The sequence below is a fragment of the Equus przewalskii genome, chromosome 6 (genome assembly GCF_037783145.1).
Source record: "Equus przewalskii isolate Varuska chromosome 6, EquPr2, whole genome shotgun sequence".
Taxonomy (NCBI): domain Eukaryota; kingdom Metazoa; phylum Chordata; class Mammalia; order Perissodactyla; family Equidae; genus Equus; species Equus przewalskii.
The window spans coordinates 47,469,348-47,488,610 of record NC_091836.1 but is presented as its reverse complement, the minus strand read 5'-3'; the positions used below and the strand labels follow the sequence as shown (position 1 = coordinate 47,488,610).

Below are 19,263 nucleotides of genomic sequence, written 5' to 3'. Positions count from 1 at the left end.
ATTCCCATTGAGTGAGGAGTGAATAAAGATGATGTAGTATATCTATACCATGGAATACTACTTAGCCATAAAAAAGACAAAACTGTCCCAGTTGCAAAAACATGAATGGATCTTGCAAGTATTCTGTTAATAAAGATAAGCCAGACAAAGACACATAACTGTATGGTTTCACTCATATGTGGAAGATAAATACATGAACAAAGAGAACGGATTCGTGGTTACCAGAGGGAAACGAGGTTGGGGGGTAGGCATAAGGGATAAAGGGGCACATACATACGGTGACTGACAAATAATAATGTAACTGACATTTTACAGTGTTGTAAATTTATTTTGACCTCAACAATACATACATACATACACACACACATACATACATAGATACATACATCTCCAAACCCAAGATCATCTAGATTTTCTCCTATGTTATTTTTTGAAGTTTATTCCTTTGGCATTTTACATTTAGGTGTGTGATATGTTTTGACTTAATTTTTGGGAAAGATCTAAGACTGGTGTGGACCTTCATTTGTGTGTGTGTGTATGTTTGCATGTGGATATCCATTATTTCCACCACTGTTTAAAAGACTTTTTAAATTGTTGTTTAAAAGACTTTTTCATTTGAATTGCCTTTCCTTCCATGTTGAAGATCAGTTGCCTCTATTTGAGTGGGCCTATATGGAAAGGAATTGACTCACATATTCTTCAGCCTTGCTTTACTCACTTAGAAATTCCAGGAATGATTTCTGTTGTGAATTTTTCAGATGTTACACAGACAATCATGTCCTGTGGAACAGATGTTAGAAATTTAGCTACAGATTTTGTGAAGGTGTTCTTTCTCAAGAAGCAGAAGTTCCCCTCTATTATTAGTTTCTTATAAATGGATGTTGGATTTTATCAAATCCTCTTTTATTTTCATTTCCTTCTTCTTTCATTTCTGATGTTAGTATTTATGTATGTATGTGTTTAAAGATTGGTACCTGAGCTTGATGTTACTAATTTCTGTCTTCTGTCTTTATCTTCACTAGAGGCTTATCAATTTTATTAGTCTTGTGAAACAACCAGTTTTTTGGTTTAATTTTCTCCATTGATTTCTGATAGTGACAGTTGATTTCTGTTTTATTATTTCTTTATTGTGCTTGCTTTTGGTTTCATTTGCTTGTCTTTCCATTGTTTCCTAAGATACACACTTACATTATTGATTACAGATCTTTGGTTTTTCCAAGTGTATTTGTTGGAAGATGTAAATTTCCCTCTAGGCACTGCTTTTGCTGCGTCCAAGAACCTTTGGCATGTTGTGTTTTTATTTCATTTGTTTCAAAATAAGATTTTATTTGTCTTGAGACTTCTTCTTTGATCCTATGTATTATGTAGAAGTGTGTTGTTGAATGCCCAGACATTTTGGTGTTTTCCTTCTACGTTGCTGTTATTGACTTCTAGATTGATGGCTATGTTGTGTGAGAGCTTATTTTGTATGATGTCTGTTTGTCAAATTTGTTAATTTGTGCTTTATGTCCCAGAGTGTGGTTTGTGTTGGTTAACGTTCCATGTGAACCTGAGAATAATGTATATTCTTCTACTGTTGCATGAAGTAGTCCCTAGATTGTAATGAAATTCAGTTGTTTCACAAATGCTGTTCAGTTCACCTCTCCTTCCTCATTTCCTGCCTACTGGAATTTATATTTCATGATAAAGGGGTGTTGAATTCAGCTGTAGTACTGGATTCATCTGTTTCTCCTTGCATTCTATCAGTTCTTGCCTCATGTATTTTGCCCCTCTGCTGTTATGCAGGTCCACATGAACGATTGCTGTGCCTTCTTGGTGAATGGACCCCTTTATTAGTATCTAATGCCCCTCTCTGTCTCTGAATTTTCCTTGGATTAAAATCTGCATTGTCTATAATATAAATATTTCAGCTGTCTTCTGATTAGTGTTAGCAGGGTCTATTTTTCTCCATGGCTTTACCCTTCATCTATCTGTGTCTTTAGAATTAAAATGAGTTTCTTGTAGAGAACATGTAATTGTGTTTTTTGAAACCTGATATTACTGTGTCTTTCAATTGTATCAAGACAGTTGATGATTAAAGTTGTGATTGATGCAGTTGGATTAATATTTATCAAAGCTTTTAGTGTTTTCCATTTTTACTTATTTTTTCCCCTCTTTTTCTTCCACCTTTTACCTCCTCTGGCTGATATTGAGCATTTACTTTGGTTCTTTTTTTCTCTTCTCTTAGCATATCATTTACAGATTTTTAAAAAACGTCTTTTAGTGGTTCCCCTTCAGTTTTCAACATACATTTACAACTAACCGACTTGTTCTGCCAGATAACACTATACTACTTCATGCTGTGCAAGTACCGCTTAACACAGTTTCCACTTACCTGTGCCTTGTCACACTAGTGTCATTTATTTCACTTGTACATAAGCTGCTCCTTCCCAAATACCTTGTTGCTAATATTATTTTAAGCAAAGTGACATCTGTCATATAAATTTGGGGAATATATATGACATTTTACCTTCATTCTTTCGTTTTCTGTTCCTCTAGCTTTCTCATTTACATTCTTTCTGATAAATTTTGAACATTTCATTCAAAGTAAGTGTACTCCTGAAAATTTTTCTTAATTTTTGTCTCAGAAAGTCCTTATTTCTCCTTTATTTATGAATTATAATTTTGCTTGACAGAGAATTCTAGGATAGGGTTTTTCTATTTTCAGAATTTTAAATATTTCGCTCTACTCTTTTCCTGCTTGCATGGTGTTTGAAAAGAAGTCCAACTTAATTTATCTTTGTTTTTTATACCTAAGGTGTCTTTCTTCTTTGCTATTTCTCAGTGCATTCTGTGTTTTTGATTTTTCTGCAGTTTGAATGTGATTTCCTTGGGTGTGCACTTTTGTAGTTTATCAAGTTTAGCATTCTCTGAGTTTCCTGGATGTAAAGTTTGCCAGCTAACATTAGTTTTGTGATATTTTGGTTATTATTACTTCACTTACTTTTGTTTCTGTCTTTCTTTTTCTTCAGGTATTCCTATTATGTGTATTTTAAACTTTCTGTTAAAGAGGATTGTCCTAGACTTCATTCCCTCTTTTTTTGTTCGTTTTGGCTTTGCATTAGACTGGTGTAATAGATTTTCTGTTTAGTGTAAGCATTGTTAACAGCAGAATATCTGGGGCATACTTTCAAAATGCCATCTTTTTTTCTCATTCCTAATTATGTAGACATTGGTTGGCCCTATGACCTTAAGGCTCTCATAAACCTGAGAAGACTTTTTCATTTCAAATTTGTTCACATTCTTCTTGTGACATGAAGGTTGACAGCTTCTAAGTTCCTTAAGAGCGGGATGAGAAGTTAGCAAGGCATCATCTAGAGTGTGTGGTCAGGAAACACTTGCTCTTGAAGTTGGAGAATGGAAATTTTATCTTCTTTTGGAGTTAATCCTTCACGTATTTTATAATCATGGCCATATTTACCATGAAACTATTTTGAACTCCTTGCAATCTGTAGCTCTTAACCTACCCTCCAAGGCTAGCAGGCCTCAAGGTACCCTGTTACTGTTTGACCTGAAAGAGCTCTTATGGCATATTGTTATCTCACTATGTGTTCTAAAATTGGTGGGAAGTAGCTTTGAGGCATGTGAATGTAGGGATTTCATGGTCTACTTGTGTCTGAGCTCTAAGTTCCAAATAACATTTTAGCCCCATCAGATTATATAGACAGAGCAAGGAAGAACTGAGTTTATGATCAATATTACACAAGTTAAAAGTAATGCTTCCCCCCAAGAATACTTACATTCAGCCTGCTGCCTCTGATTACTTTTAATGGCCTGGAGTACTTTAGGACAATGTGGCCAGCTGGGCTTTGTTAAGTTTTGATTTCTATAGGCCGCCTCAACGCTCTATTTGGTGATGGGACTAGACAAGAAAGCCCCCCTTCTTCACTATTTTTTTATCCATTGAAGCCTCACACAGATTTGACCCTCTTCCTCAGGGAGTGCTGTGACTGGTGAGTAATAAGGAAGAATATGGAAGAATTATTTATTCTCACAAGGAATTATCAGCCTTAAAAGGATATTACTTTCATTTGTATAGCATTTTGGTCATTTCCCAGTATACTCTGCACCCTGTCATTTGAGAAATACAATATAATGTAATCACAGTAAAAATTCGTAAATAATTTCCATGTGTCCATGATGGTGTTAAATTAATGAGGATGTGTGTACATAAAAAGAGTGTTTTGATGATTGTGACATACAATAAATGTTTCAAGATGACACAGTCATATGTAACCTTCCTACAAATGGAGTGTAGGTCCCCACTGCTGTCTGTCTTATGCTTCCTACTCTACATATATTTGGGATGTTTCAGGACTCAGTGGCTATTGAAGATGTGACTGTGAACTTCACCCCAGAGGAGTGGGCTTTACTGGATCCTTCACAGAAGAAACTCTACAGAGATGTGATGTGGGAAACCTGCAGGAACCTGGCCTCAGTAGGTAAGAATGAGGATATTCCTTCAGTTCATCAATTAGGGAACAAGTGTTTCTTGCCCATTCAAATTGTTCCAAGATGTAGAATGTGGAAATGGGGGATGTTGGTAAATAAACTAGAAATGGTCATGGCTCATCGTGGGATTAGAATATAAAATTTTCTCTGTAATTTTTATTACTTTAGAATCACCTTTCTGGGTCTGCATTTCAGGAAAAACATGGGAAAGTCGTTATATTGAAGATCAGTACAAAAACTGGGGGAGAAAATTAAGGTGAGTCATACTTACAATAGAATATTATCTCACATGAGATTTCTGGTATTATATGAGTTTTGAAAAGGAGCAAACACATAATCCTTGCTTCAAATTTACTTATTCTTTGAAAATTTGCACCAAATACATTTTCTGAAATGTGATGTAGAGGTTAAGTTTTTGCAAGACTTCACTTGGAAATGTATTAATAAAACCTATATATGAATATCACTGGATAATAACAAAGATGATGTTCTCTTGCAGAGCTCTCAGTACATTCTATTTCCAAGCATTCAGACAAGACATTTTCCTATAAATCATGATATAACAAATATCAGATCATTAATGAAGAAATCATTAAAAATGTGCTTCTCCTTTTTTACAGAAGTAATATGGTAATGAGGCTCTGTGAAAGTGAAGAGGGCAGTCAAAGTGGAGAAAACTTCAGCCTTATTCCAAATCTCAATCTGGACAAGAAAATTGCAGGAGGAAAAGCATGTGAATGCAGTTCATGTGGAAAAGGCTTCATGCATCATTCATCCCTTAATAGACATGTTAGATGTCATACTGAACACAAACCATATGATCCTCAAAAACATGGAGAGAAGCCGTATAAATCTAAGAAATGTGAGAAAGCCTTCACTTTTCCCAGTTTTGTTCAAATACATGAAAGAACTCACCACACTCAGGAGAAACTCTGTGAATCTAAAAATTGCAGTAAAGCATTCATTTCTCCCAGTTTGCTTAAAAAATATAAAAGAATTCATACTGGAAAGAAACCCTTTGAATGTAAAATATGTGGTAAAGCCTTCAGATTTCCCAGTGATGTTCGAGTACATGAAAGGACTCATACTGGAGAGAAACCTTATGAATGTAAAATATGTGGTAAAGCCTTCAGTTTTTCCTTTAGTGTTCAAGTACATCAAAGAATTCATACTGGAGAGAAGCCCTATAAATGTAAGGAATGTGGGAAAGCCTTTATAACTCCCACAAGCCTTCGAGCACACATGATCTCTCACACTGGAGATGGACCTTATAAATGTAAGGAATGTGAGAAATCATTCATTTCTCCCAGTATATTTCGAATACATGAAAGAACTCATACTGGAGAGAAACCCTATGAATGTAAAGAATGCAGTAAAGCCTTCAGTTGTACCAGTTCTCTTCGAAAACATGAGAGAACTCATACTGGAGCGAAACCTTATGAATGTAAAATATGTGGTAAAGCCTTCAGTTTTTCCAGTAATTTTCATGTGCATGAAAGAACTCACACTGGAGAGAAACCTTTTGAATGTAAAAAGTGTAATAAAACATTCATTTCTCCCAGCTTACTTCAAAAACATGAAAGAATTCATACTGGAGAGAAACCATTTGAATGTAAAATGTGTGGAAAAGCCTTCAGGTTTTCCAATTCTCTTCAAATACATGAAAGAACTCACACTGGAGAGAAACCCTATGAATGCAAAAAATGCAGTAAAGCCTTCACTTCTTCCAGTTCTCTTCAAAACCATGAAAGAACTCATACTGGAGAGAAACCTTATGAATGTAAGAAATGTAGTAAAGCATTCACTTCTTCCAGTTCTCTTCGAGTACATGAAAGAAATCACACTGGAGAGAAACCCTATGAATGTAAAAAATGCAGTAAAGCATTCACTTCTTCCAGTTCTCTTCAAATACATGAAAGAAGTCACACTGGAGAGAAACCTTATGAATGTAAAGAATGTGGTAAAGCCTTCAGTTGTACCAGTTCTCTTCGAAAACATGAAAGAACTCACACTGGAGTGAAACCCTATGAATGTAAGATATGTGGTAAAGCCTTCAGTTTTTCCAGTAATGTTCATGTACATGAAAGAACTCACACTGTAGAGAAACCTTATGAATGTAAAAAATGCCGTAAAGCATTCACTTCTTCTAATTCTCTTCAAATACATGAAAGAACTCATACTGGAGAGAAACCCTATGAATGTAAGATATGTGGTAAAGCATTCAGATTTTCCAGTAATGTTCAAGTACATGAAAGAACTCACACTGGAGAGAAACCGTATGAATGTAAAGAATGCAGTAAAGCCTTCAGTTGTACTAGTTCTCTTCGAAAGCATGAGAGAACTCATACTGGAGGGAAACTCTATGAATGTAAAAAAAGGCAATAAAGCATGTAGTGTCCCCACTTCACTTCCATGACATGAAAGAAGTCACACTGGAGAGACATGCTGTGAATACCAGTAAAATGGAAATGCCTTTATTTATCATGAAAACTTCCAGGGCTATTCAAGAATGCACACTAGAGGAAAAACCATGTCAATGTAAAGAATGTCAGAAAGACTTTTGTCTTCCAGTTCTTTCTGAAGGCATGAAAGGACTGACTTGATAAAAATTTCTTGAAAGTACACGGCGTGGGAAAGACCTCAATTGGCCTACATGCTTCTATGTTACACTCCCACCAAAAAGAAATATAAATGTAAGTAACAAGAGAAAGCTTCATGGAAATTAACTTGTATATAATGTTCTAGAAAACTTTGAATATGAAAGAGTTCCTGTAAGTTTGTAAATACGTTGTTTACCAAGCATTTTTCTTAAAGTGCAACATTCTAGTGTGGATTTCTCTTAATTAACTTCCTGAAATGAATATTGAGGTGAGATAATTCTGCAAGTCATCCTTCGTCAATACTACATAAGGCTTAATAGGTGGTGCTTTCTTCTTAGATCACCTAGTAATATTTTCTGTTTAATTTTTGTATAATGTTTTAATTGTTCTATGTTCAGAGGCCATTGAAAAATGACAGTTTGGTGTTGTCGGGATTCTTTTACTGGCCTTGTATTACAGATCCTGCATATGCCTGATCCATTGTATGTATTGTGCCTTTTTTAGAGACCAGTCCTTTTTTGGGATGTTAGGTATAGGAACCTATTTTTATTTTCCATACTGTTGATTAGTTGGAATAAATTTTTGTGTGTGGCAGTTTTCAAAGAGTATACTTTCCTTTGAATTCTTTTTGTTTTAAGATTTTAGTTTTCCTTTTTCTCCCCAAAGCCTTCCAGTACATAGTTGTGTATTTTTAGCTCTGGGTCCTTCTAGTGGCATGTGAGATGCTGCCTCAACATGGCCCAGTGAGCGGTGCCCTGTCCATGCCCAGGATCTGAACCAGCGAAACCCCGGGCTGCCAAAGCAGAGCACGCAAACTTAACCACTCGGCCATGGGGCTGGCCCCTCCTTTGAATTCTTATTTTCCCATTTGGGCCTTTGCTCAGTCAGAGTCCTTCCTTCTGATGGTATTTGGTTGAATAGACTTTGAATAAAATGGAGGCCTGTGTTAGGGCAACGAAATGCATAGCTGGACATACCACCCCTCTTTTGTGTTATGTCAATAAGGGTTATATTAAAAACTAGAACTTTAAGAATCCACCCCCTTTATGGTTCCATGTTGGAATTCGCCAGTAGCCTCACTTGCATGAGATTTGGAAGGCAGAAGCAAACAAGGCATTAGGCAGATTTTGGAGCCACCTTACGTGGAGAGAGACAGTCACACAGGAGCTTCAAGGACACTGTCTTCCATCCCATATTCTGGATTCTTTGCCCTTATCAGGAGTATCTTGGAATTCACCACCATTTGGTCTCCATCCTCTTACACATGTGTTTTCCACTGATGTTTTCACAAGTTTCACTTCAAAGATCAATCACAGTCAGGAATTTTTGTAAGGCCTCTTGTGTCCACCAGGAAACTAGTTCAGACATTTGTGGTTGTGAGTATTCTCTGATTCCCCTCTTCTCTAGATTATATCTTTATAAGGTGTAATGTCTACAGGAAACAGCTTTTGCTGTTAACATTGCTAGTGAGTATGCCTCCTGATTCACCATGACATCTGCACTGGGGCAGTAAAAAGAAGGATGTGGGAGTTTGTTTCTCTGCTGCATTGTGATGTGGCTGCCTTGACCCTGTTTTTTCACATGAGGACAGTCATCACCTTCTCATGTCAGGAAACCGTGTGTGTTCTTGTCACTTGTATTTGCCCATAGCCCCTCAGTGTTTTCAGTAATCTTTGTATGTCCTGAAAACTGCATGCATTTCCTTGAGAAATGAACACTTCTGTAGTTGTTTCGTTAATGTACTTTATCAGCTGTTCTCTAATTCCTTATATGTTAATAAATGTTATTGTGGTTTTCATTTCTTCAGAATATATTAAAATTCATTTTAATTATGGATTTTCAGATATGCTTTGCAGTTTTATTTAATTAACTATTATACATTATGGTCCATTTTATCATTTGCATAGTAATTCAGGTTTCTTTCCTCAGGCAAACTATTTTTTATTCTTTTGTAGGTACACTTTTTGTCATGAAATTAACTTCTTCATTCTGAACCCAAAACATAACAAGCATGTTGTTTTCAGTGCCGTCTGGCCAGTGACCTTCAGAATTACAGCTGTAGTCACAGAATGGGGTGCAGTAAGTTGTGATAAGAATGACCACGGACCATAAAGGACTGTGAGGGATAAAAATAACAGGGTGCTCAAAATGACTTCTTACGAGGTTTTGGCATCTATTTGTTGATTTGATTGCTATTCAGGGGAGCCGGTCATTTTCTGTATTGAATGATGTGAGGAAGTTAACTTAGTTCTCTCTTTTGCAAGCGTTTTGCCCTAGTAAAGCATTGTTTTCCTGAAGGCAAAAACAATGCTGTGGAGCTAAAGTTAATTTGTAAGAAATTTCAGTCAGACATATAAATAAGAAGAAATGAATAGTATTCACGTTCATGATTTAGAGTTTTATTTTTTTACCATTTTTAAGTGGTGTGGTTACAGACTACTTTTATTTTTGTCTTGCTAAGTGTATACATTTAACAAAGGAAGTGTTTGCCATATTTCTCTTCAGCAGGATAAGAGTTGGCCTTGCAGTGAATGCAGTCCAGCTCCTAGTCCTCTGGAAGAGCTTTTGCCTTTCCTACTTATTATCAAAACACTGGTGTATTTCCTATGGTGTATTAGACACTGTTTATCATAAATACCTCAGTCAAAATACATAAATACACTTCTTAATAGACTATGTGGTATTTTTAATATCTCCCGTATGACTCAACTGATTCTGTGAGACAATACAAATCCAGCAAGGGAGAGAGGCAAGACCACTATGCCAGTCAAGCCTTTCTTTCTCAGTGATTATGCTCTTAATAATGCTTCAATATCCCTCAGATCCCATGCACTATAAAGTCAGTGTCCCCAGTTCAACAGAAGTCACTCACAGTAGGATTTGGATAGGGCAGCATAAAACAAGTTTTTTGTGGGAAGAGAGGATTAACAAATGGCAAAGCTTTCTCTTATGAGATGGAAATAAGGACTTTGAAGGAATGGACTTTTGAAGGTATGTAAAAAATAACATTGAGCTAATAGACTGAGATGTATACATATCTTTTCTGTGAGGGTAGGAATCTCAGTAAGTGAGGATGTCATTGTTTTCTGAGGATTAAGACTTCCTTTTGAGTTAAGCCACAGATGTTTTTGGTGTCTTTTTGTTTTAATGTCCTTTGAGAGGGTTTTTATTTTACCTTTAAATATTTTAAATGTTACAGTAGTTGGCATTTTCATTTTGCTAATGTAGTGATTGAGTGTGGAATATATACCCCACTAACCTATGGAGTTCCACCCATGTAGAGACGCACTGGTATCTATCTGCACTGTTATGGTTCATACTGAGTGTATTCTATGAGTAGAGTGCTATCTGTAAAAGTCAACTCTGACTTCCCAGTGGAAACACCAGTAAGAGCCATGGGTGTTTAGAGCTAATCATCCAAGTAATTATTGAGGTGAGCTGCAGAGAGGGTGTCATTTTGAGTGATATCCTAATTGAGTATAAAAGGAGAAATGGGAGCAATGTCAGTATCATGGCAGAGCGAGCTGTTCCCATTGCCTTTCTCCCTAGGATACAACCAAAAGGACATTCATTAGCCAACAGATCACACACATACACACAGCACAACAGGACATCTGAGGGCTCTATGCAGCAATACATCTGATGGTGAATCTGCTGCATCCCCAGGAAGCAGCAGAAAGAGATGAGTAGATCTCCCCCTCCCCAGCAACAGTGATCTGCAGCGTGGGACCTTGTGCAGCTGCTGGCGTGACTCGGCGGGGGGGGGGGGGGGGCGCGGAGGGGAAGACTGGGAAGTAGGCAGCCCTCACGGGAACATTTTTGCTTTCCGAGTTGCATCCCAGCCCACAGGAATGCTCCACACTTAGGTGGCTAGGCCACCATTTAGGTGCTCCCACCAAGCCCAGCAGCCCAGGTGGGCTGTCAGTGAATGCAGAGCATGTGCATACACATGCATGTGAAAGAAATTAGTCCTCCACTCCTCCCCCCCAGGTGCACCAACTTGGCCAATCAATCAGGGCAGCAGACCCACACCAGAGCTCCTGCATCTGTTTATGGGACTCACCAACCAGCAGGAGCCAGCAAATGTAGATGAGTTGTATTCATCTACATTCAGTGGGTGAGCATAACTTCCAGCAGACATGGCAGGTTCAGATAACACAGCTTCAGGGGCTGGCCCCGTGGCTAAGTGGTTAAGTTTGCATGCTCCGCTGTGGCGGCCCAGGGTTTTGCTGGTTTGGATCCTGGGCGTGGACATGGCGCTGCTCATCAGGCCACGTTTAGGCGGCGTCCTACTTGCCACAACTAGAAGTACCTGACTAAGATATACAACTGTGTGCTGGGCGGATTTGGGGAAGATAAACCAGGAAAAAAAAGAAAACACAGCTTCTGCCCCCTATTCGTGGCAGGCGGAATGTGACCAGACACTACAGCTGTGTGCTGGCAAAAGTCCACTTCATCAAACACCATGAAGAAATACATCAACACTCCAGATCAGAAGGAAAATGACAAGACAGAAACCAGTCCTGAAGACACAGAAATTTACAATCTTAATCACAGAGAATTCAAACTAGGTGCAGTGAAACTCAGTGAGTTACAAGAAAACTCCGTTCAGTGAACACAGGAATAAAATTAATAAGCACAAGGAGTTTTTCACAAAAGAGATTTAAATTCTAAAATCAAAATCAAACAGAAATGCTAGAGATGAAGAACACAACAAATAAGATAAAAACCAATCTAGAAACCCTAGAAAAAAGCTGACATTTTGGTGGACAGAATTAGCAAATTAGAGGTCAGAAATATACAAATGCTTCAGATGGAGGAGAGAAAACTAAGCCTAAAATAAAATGAAGAAATTCTCTGAGAAGTGTGACTCGATTAGGAAATACAACCTACGGATTATAGGTATTCCAAAGAGAATACAGAGGGAGAAAGGACCAGAGAGCTTGTTCAAAGAAATAATAGCTGAGAACTTTCCAAACCTGGGAATGGAACTGAAAATCTAAGTAAATGATGCTAATAGATGTCCAAATTACATTAATGCAAAAAGACCTTCTCCAAAGCATACATTAATAAAACTAGAAAAAGCCAATGACAAAGAAAAATATTAAGGGCAGCAAGGCAGAAGAGAATAATCTACAAAGGAAACCCTATCAGGCTTTCAGTGGAGTTCTCAGCAGAAACATTACAGTCCAAGAGAGACCAAATTTTCAGCAAAGAATACTCTATCCAGCAAAACCATCATTTATATATGATGGAGAAATAAAAACATTACCAGATAAACAAAAGCTCAGGGAGTTCATTGTGAAAAGACCCCCCCCCCCCGCGACACACACACAAGAGATGATAATGAATGCCCTCATAACTGAAATGAAAAGGTTTACAAAGCCTTAAACAAGGCAATAAATATACAAAATAAGAAAATTGTAATTCTCTATCAGAACAGGTTACCAAACCTCAATTATAACATTAAAGGTACAGGGAAGGAAAGGACCTAAAGTAACTATAGACACTTGATTTTAATCACAAACTCACAACACGAAATAATTTGTGACAATAATAATTAGATGGGGAAGAGGGAAGGGATGGAACCTGATTAGGCTAATGGTGCTGAAAGGCTATCAAAAAATGGGCTATATCATCTACAAGATCTTTATGTAAACTTTATGTTAAGTACTAAACAAAAAATCAGAACAGAGACACAATGAGAAATAAAGAGAAAACTATCCTAGAAAATCAAACTGAAATGGCAGTCAGAAATACACAGGAAGTGGGACAAAGGAAATACAGAACAACGAGAAAGTGAGATAAAATGGTAGTATTAACGTCTCATATGTCAATAATCACTCTTAATGTAAATGGACTGAATTCTTCAATCAAGAGGCACAGAGTGGTGGGATGGATTAAAAAGCAAGACCCAACAATATGCTGCCTCCAGGAAACACATCTTAGCACTAAAGAAAAACACAGGCTCAGAGTGAAGGGATGTAGGATGATAATCCAAGCAAATGGCAAACAAAAGAAAGCAGGTGTTGCCATACTTACATCAGACAAAGAAGACTTCAAGATAAAAAAGACAATGAGGGGCAGTACATAATGTTAAAGGGACATTTAGCCAAGGGGACATAATACTTATGAATACATATGCACCTAACAGAGGAGTGCCAAGGTACATAAAGGAATTATTAACAACTAAATGGAGAAATTAACAGCAACAAAACTATAATAGAGGACTTCAACATCCCCACTTACATCAATGGACAGATGAGCCGGACAGAAAGTCAGCAAGGAAATAATGAAATGAAATTAAAAACTAGACCAGAAGGACTTAACATATATATAAACATTCTATCTGAGAACAGCAGAATGTACATCTTTCTCAAGTGCACATGGAAAAATCTCATAGACCATGTGTTGGGAAAGAAGGCAAACATCAATAAGTTTAAGAAGATTGAAATCACATTAAGGATCTTTTCCTACCATAATGCTATGAAACTCAAAATCAGCTATAAGAAAAAGGTTTGGAAGGTCAGAAATATGTGAAGACTAAACAACATGCTACTGAACAACCATCGGATCAATGAAGAAATCAAAGGAGAAATAAAAAAATATTGGGAGACAAATGAGAATGAAAGTACATCATACTAATTCTTATGGGATGCAGCAAAAGCAGTAATAAGAGGAAAATTTATAGCAATGTAGGCCCACCTCAACAATCAAGAAAAATCTCAAGTAATCTTAAATTACACCTATCAAAACTAGAAAAATAAGAACAAACAAAGCCCAAAGTCAGTAGAAGGAGGGAAATAATAAAAACTGGAGCAGAAATTAATGAAATAGATACCAAAGGAGAAAAAAAACTGTAGAAAGGATCAATGAATCTAGGAGCTGTTGTTTTGAGAAGATAAAATTGACAAATCCTTAACCAGACTCACTAAGAAAAAAGGGAGAAGGCCTAAATAAATAAAAGAAATGAAAGAGGAGAAAGTACAATGGGTACCACAGGAATACAAAGGATTCTAAGAGAATTCTATTAAAAACTATACGCCTACACATTGGATAACCTAGAAGAAATGGATAAATTCTTATACGAGCTCCTGAAACTGAATCCAGAAGGAATACAGATACTGAATAGACTAATCACAAGTAAGGAGATTGAAACAGTAATCAAAAACCTCCCAAAAACAAAAGTCCAGGATCATATGCTTCTCTGGAGAATTCTACCAAACATTCAAATAAGATTCAATACTTATCCTTCTCAAACTATGCAAAAAATTCAAGAAGATGGAACACTTCCTAACTCATTCTATGAGGCCATCACACTGATCCCGAAACCAGAAAAGGACAACAAAAAGGAAAACTACAGGGCAATATCACCAATGAACATAGATGCAAAAATCCTCAATAAAATATTGGCAAACCAAATATAGCAATACCTTAAAAGGGTCATACACCATTATCAAGTGGAATTTATCCCAGGGACCCAGGGATGGTTCACCATCTTCAAATCAATGTGTTACACTACATTAACAAAATGAGGAATAAAAATAAGATAATCATCTCTTTAGACACAGAAAAAGCATTTGACAATATCCAACATCCATTTCTGATAAAAAGTCAATAAAATGGGTATAGAAGGAAAATACCTCAACATAACTCAGGCCGTATATGACAAACCCACAGCCAGGATCATATTCAATGGGGAAAAACTTAAAGCCATCACTCTGAGAACACCTACAAGAGAAGGGTGCTCAAGCTCACCACTCTTATACACCATAGTATGGGAGGTTTTAGCCAGGACAATTAGGCAAGAAAAAGAAATAAGTGGGATCAAAATTGGAAAACAAGTGAAACTCTTACTGTTTGCAAATGACATGATTCTACATGTAGAAAACCCTAAAGAATCCATCAGAAAACGATAAGATATAACAACTACAACAAAGTTGCAGGGTACAAAATCAACTTATAAAAATCAGTTGCATTTCTATACTTTAATAATGAAAAAAGCAGAAGGAGAAGAAGAGAATCCCATTTATAATTGCAATAAAAAGAATAAAACATCTAGGAATAAACTTAACCGAGGAGATGAAAGCCCTATACAGTGAAAAGTATAAGATATTATTGAAAGAAATCAAAGATAACATGAAGAAATGGAATGATTGTCCAAATGGAATGGTTGTCCATGCACGTGGATTGGACGAATAAACATAGTTAAAATGTCCGTATTACTTAAAGCAGTACAGATTCACTGCAATCCCAGTCAGACTCCCAATGACATTCTTCATGGAGATAGAACAAAGACTCCTAAAATTTATATGGAACAACAAAAGTCCCCAGTCTTCAAGGCCAAACTTAGGCTGGTGGGAAGGCACCAACCAGCAAGGCCACATGTTCCCACTCCCCTACCTAAAACCCCAGAACATCTTCGCCCTCCCCTACTTAAAACCCCAGATAACCCCAGGGCCAGCCCGCTGGCACAGCGGTTAAGTGGGCTTTGGCAGCCTGGGGTTCACCAGTTCGGATCCCAGGTGTGGACATGGCACTGTTTGGCAAAAAGCTATGCTGTGGTAGGCGTCCCACATAGAGGAAGATGGTCATGGATGTTAGCTTGGAGCCAGTCTTCCTCAGCAAAAAGAGGAGGATTGGCAGTAGTTAGTTCAGGGCTAATCTTCCTCAAAAAAAAACCCTACATTTTTCCCTTTGAGGAGGTGGATCTGAGTTCCAACTGCCATCTCCTCATCTGGCTGCTTTTCCATAATTTAAAAAAATCTTTCCTGGGGCTGGCTCCGTGGCCAAGTGGGTAAGTTCACGTGCTCTGCTGCAGGCGGCCCAGTGTTGCATTGGTTCGAATCCTGGGCGTGGACATGGCACTGCTCATCAAGCCATGCTGAGGCAGCATCCCACATGCCACAACTAGAAGGACCCACAATGAAGAATATACAACTGTGTACTGGGGGACTTTGGGGAGAAAAAGGAAAAAACTAAAATCTTTAAAAAAAAAAATCTTTCCTTGCCACAAGCCTGGTCTTTCGAGTTTCTGGCCCTCCTATGTGATAGGTAAATGGAACTATATTTGTGTTCAGTAACACGTCTCTCTCACATGTTGAAGTTCTCTTGCCTAAATAAAACAAAGATTCTTTTTGACTCCACACTTTTCTTGACTTCCTCACATTGTATCTGTCAGTCAACTTACATTTTAAAGACCCAAGTGCTAAGTGAAACTAGAATCAAAGGGCTGCAATCTCCAATGGATAAAGGAATCCGAAAACAGAGACACAAATATTTCGAACAGCTTATAGAAGCAGCCTGCTTGTCTACACTGCAGAGGGAAAACTCACATTCAGAAAGGGACCATATTCCTAGACTTGGGCTAGACTGTCCTGGTTGAGATGTAACCCATGGAGAGGGTCAGTCCCTGGTGAAGGAGGGTGGGGACGCCTGAGCAGCCACAGGAATGCACTCTGCGATCCCCACACACCCTGCCTCTCCTGTGAGCATGGAAGCACTGCCTCCCCCAGGCTCCCACTCTCTCAAGTGAAGAAACTCTCAGCTGGATTCAGTTTAAGCTGCTGACCCACATGAACTCCAAATTCATGAACCCTTTGTCCACAGGACGGAACACCTGATCTTCACAGACTTTCTCACTGTGTACAGATTACACTCTCAGTGCACCTACGGTGTGGGTGCAAAACTCAAACATAACATTTAAATGTCCAGGCCTAAGGAACCACAACCACAGCCTCAGAAAGGGCGTCACTCCCCACCCCATGAGCACGTGCGCCCCCAGCTTTCCAGGGCTCTGCAGCTCCTCTCAGGATAAAGGCTCCTTCCATGGGGGTGTGAGCAGTAGCACACCTGCAGAGGGAGGCTCCCCAGGAAGGACAACTGGGCCTGCAAGGCCTTCCCTCTGCAGGTTCAAGGGGGCCTTAGCTTGGGTCTTGGACTGTGGGCCTCTGCTCCCCACCGGAGATGCTTTAGAACATCACTCTTATTTAAATGACACAACCAATTTTTGAACAATCCAGCAAAATCACTTCAACTCATCCTTTATGTGGAATGGAGGGAAGAAAATTGTAAGTCACTTTTATTAGTTCAACCATAAAACCCCAAATTATTCCTTCCAGAAAACAGATGTCAGTTAATTATTTCCATGGAAAGAAATTGGTGAAACACACTTAAACACTTGTGGTCTGCATGTCTAAGCCCTGGAATTTCACTTGAAAACATCCAAAAGGAGATACAGCCCTGAGAAAATTACTACACACCCTCAGGGGAAGAAAGAGTGAAATCAGACTACTTGACAAATGAGGGGCTGGCCCTGTGGCCAAGTGGTTAAGTTCGCGCTTGCCTGTGCCCGCCCAGGGTTTCACTGATTCAGATCCTGGGTTCGGACATGGCACCGCACATCAGGCCACGTTGAGGCGGCATCCCACATACCACAACTAGAACAACCTGCAACTAGGATATACAATTGTGTACCAAGGGGCATTTGGGGAGATAAAGCAGAGAAAAAAAAAAGATTGGCAACAGTTGTTAGCTCAGGTGCCAATCTTTAAGAAGAATACTTGACAAATGAAATGCAATGAAGAAATTTTTTTTATTTGAAATTCACCTCTTTCTTGCTAGTTTGGAAATATTTTATACTGTCTTTCAAACGCTATTGATGAAATACCTTTTGCCTCTATTGAATAACAGAGGCTTAAGTGAGTAAATCTTTTCAAGGTAACAGACCAAGAGGTAAGCAAGACTGACAGGACAGATCACCTAGGAAAGATTTTCAAGAGGAAGCTCCACCCAAAGGACTTCCCAAGGGTGTCTGTGCCCAGAAAGATCCTGGGGCGGAGGACACAAGGATTTTTTGCAACACAGTTTCAGGTGGTTATTTTTTGCTGTCTTCTCATGGAAAACATCCAGACAAATATAATCTTTAAAAAAGAGTCATCCATGGCTCTGGGGAAAAATGATGAACAGTTAAAATATTGGGTCTGTTTGATGTACCATGGAGGACGCAAAGTTGATGATGCTGTGAATCTGAAAGGGGAAATTAGCTTTGGGCATGTGGGGAGGGATCTGGAAATTTAGGGACTTGTCAGCTCTAGGAAGAGCTAGGCTAGGGGGACAGCGTCGTGGATTTGAGATTCTGCTCCCCAAACTTTTGGAAACATCAGGAAAAAACGGGTGCCCCCTTGGGAGAAAGAAGGCACTGAGGACCCCACAGACCACAGCGCCTCCGCGCACGGACCCCGGAGACCGAGGCCCGACTGTCCTGCGGGCCCTCCCCCGGGCCCCGCACCGTCTGGGACACGCGGGGCTGCGGGCGCACAGCGGCCCAGAGACGCTGCGGCCCCAGTCGCCGCGCGCAGGGACCACAGGACGCCCGGGGCCCGGCTGCCGGCCCCGCCCCCACGCTGCGGCCAGAGGGGCCTGAGGGCCCAGCGGCGCCACCGCGGACTCGGGGCCGCAGAGCCCGGAGGGGACCGCGGGAGGCCGGGCCCGCCCCGCCGCTTCCCACCAGCCCCTCCTGCCGTGTCCTACCCTCGGGGCCGGACACCATTTCTAGGGCTCGTGGGTCCCTTGAGTCCTTTCTACGACCCCCACGGCCAGGGCAGGTCACAGCGTGACATAGGCTGCGGCAGAGTCACCAGGGACCCTTTAGGTCAGGCATCACCCAAACCCAAGCCTAGCGGAGGTGACAAGGGATATCTACGCCAGTGCAGTGCACCGTCCCACCCACCTGCCTCAGCGGAGCCTGGATTGGACAGTTCTCAAAAGGCCACACCCCCTGAAACCAGAGAGCAGGAAGACGCCTGGCTTGGCGGAAGAGCTTCTGCCAGTGGCCCCTAACCTGTCCCCGCCTGGGTCATTTACATTTAAACATAATGTTTTCCAGGCCTGGGACCACACTGTTGTTTACCCCACCGCTTTATGACGCGTGGTTAACAGGTCTGCACAGGCACTTCCTAATTCAGTTTAAAGATGGAGCAAGTACAGAGTGGACCAGGCTGGGTGACACGGACACAAGAGGGTCTTATGTCCTCTAAGGGTCTAGGGCGTGGTGTAAGGCTGCGAGGCCACTCATGTCAGCCTGACCCTTGTTTAGAAACACAGACACTTAAACGTGATGTCACCATCTGTGATAAAGGGTCAGGTTCCATTTTGATCTTCCTTCTTGCCA

General features: G+C 39.7%; 1 protein-coding gene across 3 annotated transcripts in view; it reads left to right on the top strand.

The window, feature by feature from the left end:
• LOC103543217 (zinc finger protein 709-like) overlaps nucleotides 1-8,927 on the top strand; it is a 44,757-nt gene extending 35,830 nt beyond the window's left edge. Inside the window, exons 2-4 of one of the 3 annotated variants that reach the window (XM_070625401.1) lie at nucleotides 4,355-4,481; nucleotides 4,687-4,747; nucleotides 5,112-8,927. In XM_070625401.1, the coding sequence (XP_070481502.1) occupies nucleotides 4,355-4,481; nucleotides 4,687-4,747; nucleotides 5,112-6,876 (1,953 nt within the window). In that variant the 3' untranslated portion in view covers nucleotides 6,877-8,927. Of the gene's footprint in view, nucleotides 1-4,345; nucleotides 4,482-4,659; nucleotides 4,748-5,111 lie in introns of those variants that run through there. The other 2 variants (XM_070625400.1, XM_008510111.2) reach the window with 2 other exon arrangements.
• The last annotated feature ends 10,336 nt before the right edge of the window (nucleotides 8,928-19,263 follow it).